The sequence below is a fragment of the Rhinatrema bivittatum genome, chromosome 12, assembly GCF_901001135.1.
Source record: "Rhinatrema bivittatum chromosome 12, aRhiBiv1.1, whole genome shotgun sequence".
Classification (NCBI taxonomy): domain Eukaryota; kingdom Metazoa; phylum Chordata; class Amphibia; order Gymnophiona; family Rhinatrematidae; genus Rhinatrema; species Rhinatrema bivittatum.
Genome location: NC_042626.1, coordinates 65,846,867 through 65,853,880, shown reverse-complemented (window position 1 = coordinate 65,853,880; position 7,014 = coordinate 65,846,867). Strand labels below are relative to the sequence as shown.

Here is a 7,014-nt window from a genome sequence, read left to right as displayed (position 1 = left end):
GAACCGGATTTGTGCAAACCAAACCTGTTCGCGGCCCTTGAGAATCTTGCACAACTAAGCAAAGCTGCTATTGAAACTGAAAAAAAGTTAAAATTGACCAAAAGCTTGCATCTATGCACACACACATATAATCCCTGAAAACAACAATAGATGGACAGACACGAGACGCCAAAGCATTTTTCTGATACACACAAAACGAGGAAAACCATTTAGTTAATCTGACCCTATGGGGGGGGGGCATGATGTGAAAAACCGGTCATCTGATCTGTGGTGTGAATCGTCAGAGAACCTCTGAAAGCAATCATTCCAAAGATGTGGAGAAATGCAGGGAATGCGCAAGAGATTCAGCAGAAGCTATGGAACTCTCATCAGTTTGAAACTCAAATGGTTTAAGTAGCTGAAGAGGAAGCCCAGAGTTTGAAGAGAGAAGAGACATTTGAAGTTTGGTCGAAGTGACCGTATCAGACAGCTGAGGCACACTCACACAAATAAGTGGTGCAAGAGACAGAAGAGGAGATAGTACAATCCTGCAAGGCAGTTCCTCCTTACTTTCAGGCCGATACAGTACACTGCGCTCCGACAGAGCGCACTGTTAACCTGCTCATGGACGCGCATTTTCCCTTACCCCTTATTCAGTAAGGGGCGGAAAACGCGCGTCCAACCCACGGCACCTAATAGGGCCCTCAACATGCAAATGCATGTTGAGGGCCCTATTAGGTATGCGCGCGGGATACAGAAAGTAAAATGTGCAGCCAAGCCACACATTTTACTTTCAGAAATTAGCGCCAACCCAAAGGTAGGCGCTAGTTTCTGCCGGCACCGGGAAAGTGCACAGAAAAGCAGTAAAAACTGCTTTTCTGTGCATCCTCTGACTTAATATCACCATATCATGGCGATATTAAGTCGGAGGTCCCGAAGGGTAAAAAAAAGTTAAAAAAAAAAAATTTTTAAATGGGCCAGCGGCTGTCGGGCCTAAAACCGGATGCTCAATTTTGCCGGCGTCCGGTTTCCAAGCCTGTGGCTGTCAGTGGGCTCGAGAACCGATGCCGGCAAAATCGAGAGTCGGCTGTCAAACCCGCTGACAGCCGCTGCTCCGGGTCAAAAGGAGGCGCTAGGGACGCGCTAGTGTCCCTAGCGCCTCCTTTTGCCCGTTTCTACCGCACCACCTAATTTAAATACAGAATCGCGCGCGCAGGCAAGTGGCCTGTGCGCGGGCCGAGAGAGCGGGCACTTTACTGAATCGGCCCGTTTGTGAAGCCAGGCATCAATTTGTTTCAACCAGTGATATTTCTTTGTTTGGATTCAACACCAAACTGACACGGGCCCAAAAGAATCTTATGGCCCTACACATTACCTTTGCTTACAGAAATTGAACTTTAAAACTATAAAATAAATTGTTGCAGCTGTTGGCGACAAAGCGCAACAGAAGATGGCGTGAACATTAGACAAGTCAGAAAAAAATTAAAGAGGAAGAATAAACAGGAAAGGAGAGTTCACAAAATAAGACTGACAGCAGATAAGGTCTGCAAAATCCACCTAATCTGCACCATTTTTCTTCCTGTGGCAATAGCGCACAGCCGAACAAGCCCTCTGGTTTTACCTTCATCTCCTGTGCTTACGTCGAGCCGTCATGAAGTTCACTACAGTTTTGCCTCTACCACCTCCATGGGGAGGTTGTTCCTGTGCTGTAATGTTTCCCTTATGTTACTTTGAGTCTGCCCCTTGTCAGCCTCGCCCTATGAACCCTCGTACCAGCATTTGCTTTCCACTGGAAATCTGCTTGCTTTCTGTGCATTTATTCCTTTCTGGTATTTGGATGCTTTTTCATAGCACGGATGGAAAAGATATTAGATGCCAGCAGGTAATTTTTAGGAGCAAGGCAAAGATGAAGAAGTCTGGTCCGTGGCTGGCTCCAGGAAATCTGGACAGTTACATTATGCAAATAAACCTGGAAATTGAAACAAATGTATGCAAATATCTCTCAAATATTCCCTGTGGAAGTTCTGAAAAACAGCTCTGTGTGCAGGACTTGAGGACCAGCGCTCACCAACTCTCAACCAGGCACTCTTCTCTGCCCCTTCCTTTCCCCCCTCATCTCTTCTCATGATGTACCTCTTTCCCACTTCCGTCCTCCATGTGTATCTCCTTCCACCTGTCCCTCCCTACCATCTTACTCCACAGTAAAGAAAATCAGGAGGTAGGTAGCAAATGACAGCATCCCCCCCCCCATGTGTTTCCTGTTTAGAAAGGAATTGCACAGTGAGGGAAGAGAAGAATCAGCTGTAGGCAGCTAGTGTTGCTGGGTTTTAAAATGGTTTGGACAGGTTCCTGGAGAAGTCCATAAACTATTAACTTGGAGGACTAATCACTGCGCAATAGCAGCAGGAGATCCATTTACTGTTTGGGATCCTGCCAGTACTTGTGACCTGGATTGGCCACTGTTGGAAAGAGGATACTGGGCTTGATGGACCTAGTGTGGCAACGTTTGTTCTTATTGCTGCAGCAGCCTAGCAGGGAAGGAAATGAAGAGGACAGAATCCCAGGGCTTTCATTTGGCAGCTGGCCAGAGAATTACATTGGCTTCACACACCAACGTGAAACACAGTGCCAATAAAGTACCAAACTAGCCCACCTGAAGATCTGGGTGCCAGCACCGACATTTGGAGACCTCTTTCTAGCCTATATTTATGTTATCTCTTACCTTATAGGGCTCATGGAGCAAAGTCGGGCGAATTTTGATAACCTTCTTCTACCTAAATCTTTTGGGAGATAAAACTTTCAGAAATAGGCAAATACTAGTGGTTCTCAACCCAGTCCTTGACACACACCCAGCCAGTCAGGTTTACAGGATATCCACAATGAATATGCATGAGATAGCTTTGCATACAATGGAGGCAGTACATGCTAATCTCTCTCACCCATATTCATTGCGGATGTCCTCAAAAACCCAACAGGACCACTAGTATGTATCTATTTCTGCTCACATAAAACACTGTGGCTGCAGTATTAGTCTGCTTGGATACACAGAAATAAAAGGTCAACAAACAAGTTGCAGGTAATTCTCTTTTTAGTGGACTCACTTCTGGCTTGTTTCACCAAAGTAACATTCCATGTTCAGCACAGAAAGACCACAGTAACATAATAAGTGATGGCAGATATGGTGGCTCATCTAGCCTGCCAATTGAGATTCTTCCTCTCTTGACAGATGTGCAGTATAATATTCCCAAATGCAACCCCAAATCAATGATCCCGTAGTCTTCCACCCGATCTCTCAACTCATCTCTCATAGCTGTTTATGGTCAAAGTCCATCACGGTCATTAGAGTGTCTGCCTCCCCATGCTTTTCTGAGCCCTGACCAAATCATATTATTGCTGTTTTGGACTGTAACTGCCAACCTGTGAAGGTTATCCCAATGTATTTTTCCACTATGAATACTCTGTGCTTATTCCATGCATATTTTTTTTTTTAATTCCGCTACCATTCTTTTCTCCACCTCCTCTTGCACTTCCCTTAAGGTAGTACACAATCAAAGCAGAAAACAGGATGTAGGATGCTACATTGGTGCAACAGGGTCTGATCTGTCCATGCATGTGCAGATTAAGTCTGTGGCGAAGGTGGCCTTGCTCAAGCTGTGGATGTTCTGTAGGTTAAAACCACTACTACATTCTAGTGATTTCCATACCACGCTCCAAACCTTTCTACTCATTGAGCTAGATAACTGCAATTCTATTTATATTGGTTTAGTAGCAAATTCCTTTAGAGCCCTGCAAATCGTTCAGAATTCTGCAGTGCGTATTTTGACTGGATCCAGTATCAAAGATCACATTACTCCTATCCTACTTTCCTTCTATTGGTTTCTAATCCTACAGAGGATCAAATGTAAGATAGCCTTGCATAGTCACACTTTCAGGTCATTTTAATCTTCTTGGATCTGTGCCATTTTACATATTTATAATCTGACAGGCACATAGAGATCTGTGCACTGAGGCTTGTTGGAGGTCCAGCCATGACGTTTATCTCACTGAAATCTGGGACAGACCTTTCTCTGCAGCAGAATTATTGTTTTGGAATATCTTACCTCAAGGAACTGCACACTATGATGTGTATGCAGTCTGTTAGAAAAGCCTGTTTAAACAAGCCTTCGATTCTCATGACCAGTCGTTTGAAGTCCATATTGCAGGCAGTCTTATACTCTCCGCAAGTATGTTTTTGTCTGTGTATGTTGTTTAGCCAGCAACTATGGAGCTTTTGCAGTAAATGGCGGTTAATCTCTTCAGCCACACAGAGTGCATGAGGTTTTTGGGGGTTTTTTTGCATTGATACTAAGCAGGAGTGGTTTTGGCTTTGCTGACTGGTCTCAATCTCTATGTATGGAGATCTCTGTAACATCCTAGTCTTAGCAATTCGGTCTTATTTCCACATCTGGTTTGCTGGTTGCTTTGTCTTGCTTTCTTATTATTTGATTATATGGTTGTTTATTTGTATCCTGCCTCAAACTGTGGTATAGCGCAGCATAAAAATCTTTTAAACAAAAGTTAAAATCAAAACTAAAACTCCACAAACAAGGCACTATAAAGAGCAAGGTAACATTTCTGTTAGGGAGCATTTTTCCAGGACAGTCCACTTTTCTATAACTGTTCTATTTGTCTCCCTCACCCTCTCTCTAAAACACATCACCACCAGTCCACATCCTTTTACTTTACGTCAATTTTGAAAATACCGATGTGATCAAGCCTACAATTTACTTGTATAGTCAGGAAACATCTTCGTCCTCATTTTGTATTGAGCCAATGAAAGGATCAGAGCTACTAACAAATACCCATTAAGTTTGTCCAATAAAAAAGTATCACCTCCAATTTTTTTGTTGACCTTTATTTCAAGAAGCCTAACTACATTGTTGCCAGATCTTTTTATCCTTCCCTAAACCTAATTCCCTAGTCACCTAATTAAAGAACCTGCCAGGAAGCAGGAAAAGAAGTGAGGAAAAGACAAGCAGGGGTACCAGGGGAGGCCAAAGGGAAGGAGACCAAAAGATTACAGATGCCCAGTGAAGGAGCAGAGGAGGCTGGTGAAATCTATTCTCTACAACAATCTAAATCCAAAGCATACAGATTACCATATAATGGAAGAAAACAGTGAAACAAGTTCAAATGGATTTCCCACATCAGAGGGAAGCCCAGTGTCACCGGAAAGCTTTTGTTTCAACTAAACATCTTTGTGGAAAATTACAAAATTGTTAAGACACAATGTAATACATTTAAAAGACAGAAATATGAGTGTGACTTAACTGAAGCCACCTTTCCCAAATATTAAATTTAGGAAAAACAAAAGTGTTCCAGAAGTCTTTTACAGTAATAAATCAGAAATATACATGCAGTCTCTGTTGGTACTTAGATTGCCCTATATGACAGCCCAGAAAGGAAGGACTGAAGAATACCCCTCATTACGGTGTAAATAAGGGGGAAGTCTAGGATACAGATACAGTAATCATTACAAAATGTCTTCTGGAAAGGATCGTGAAATCATCCTTCTAAATCCAAAGTATTTTATAGCATTTAGTGTACATAGAGCAAACTATTTAAATTAATCACGCCAGTGATCTCACAACATTTCCGAGCCGTCCTTGAATAAAGGATCCCAGAAAGTGCGCAGAAGAGAGGTTGGCAAAGAAGCTGTGACACGTACACTGATGTTCCCAGCGAGTCTGTGCACATGGAGCCGGAGCCAGGGACAACAATGGCAGGGACCTAAGGCCATGCGCTGACTTTACATCTCCAGCATTGCAATGAAAGCTGGAGGTGGCGGCTCAGCATCTTCCTTTCCCATTGAAGAACGCCTACTCCCGGGCGTTCATGGGGGAGGAGATGTGATCAGGGAACATTAACAAGTAGAGGAGGCGAAGGGACGGGGGATCCTCCAGCACATGATCACCAGGGATCCCTGCGCTCACCTCCCACCCGACTCAGCATCAGCCGGCAGCCCCCATCCCCTAGGCACTCCGCATCCGCTGGAGACTGGATCCAGATCCAGTAGAGAATTAGTAAGGCTTTCCTCTTGCCCGGAATCCTGCTCCCGGGCACAACCTTACATCGGGGAACCCCCACGCACTTTTGCCCATTGGAGCACTCACCTCTCGGCCCAGGTCGTGCATCAGGCTGCGGCTGCCGTTGCTGCTGTGGCCCCCCTGCAGCAGGCCGGGCAGCCCCTGCGCCCTGCCCCGGTAGTGATCGCTCTCCGCCGCGTTTCCTGCTTGATGGCGGCAGGCGGGGGCTGCAGGAAGGGGTGCGGGTGATGCGGCGGCGGAGGGGAGCCCGGCTCCTTCTTCAGCACCATATCCCGGGGAAGGTGCGGGCCGGGGCCCTGACACTGCCCCGCTCCCGGCATCCCCACCGCCGCCGCCATCCGCGCGAAGCTGCTCACCGGGGGCAGGTGGCTGAACATCAGCATGCTGGGGGGGAAGGTGGGCTCCATGCTCCGGGGAGGGGGAGGCCTGGCGCAGGCGGGCGGGAGGGCCGGCCTCGCTCACCAACCCCCTGTGCCGCCCATGAGAGGCCGGCGGGGCTGGGCCCGGTCACCGCGTCTTGGGCTCGGGGTGGGGGGCCCGGCTCCGCGTTTCTCTCGCCCCCTCTCCCGCCCGTCCTCCCCCCGCCGCTCGGTAACGGTGACGGTGAAGCGGAGACGGCCACAATAGAATTAAAATTCTCCCGCAGTGCGCAGGCGCGGCGCAGGGGCTGCTGGGAAGAGGGGGGGATCCTCTGAGAGCCCAGTGCGCAGGCGCACTTTCCTTGCCTCTTCCCATCCCCTGCTCATGAGTTGAGTTCTGCTTGGTTCACTCTGGCTTGCAGGACATAACAACGTGTATAGTGCACGGTTCCCCCCCCTTGCTCACGTATAAAACATTCACGTTCAATCTGTAATATTGCTGAGGTGTCTAAATCACCCCTGCATTTTGGGCCTGTAACGTTTGCAGACTTCGCTACGAACAGCTGTCCAACCCCATGTAGAAGCAAAAT

At 46.8% G+C, this 7,014-nt stretch overlaps 1 protein-coding gene across 1 annotated transcript in view; it reads right to left on the bottom strand.

Annotated features, from left to right (window-relative positions):
- ZNF281 (zinc finger protein 281) overlaps positions 1–6,768 on the bottom strand; it is a 42,243-nt gene extending 35,475 nt beyond the window's left edge. Inside the window, 2 exon segments of the mRNA XM_029572840.1 lie at positions 6,132–6,263; positions 6,266–6,768. Coding sequence (XP_029428700.1) covers positions 6,132–6,263; positions 6,266–6,472 — 339 coding nt within the window. The 5' untranslated portion in view covers positions 6,473–6,768.
- Positions 6,769–7,014: the final 246 nt, after the last annotated feature.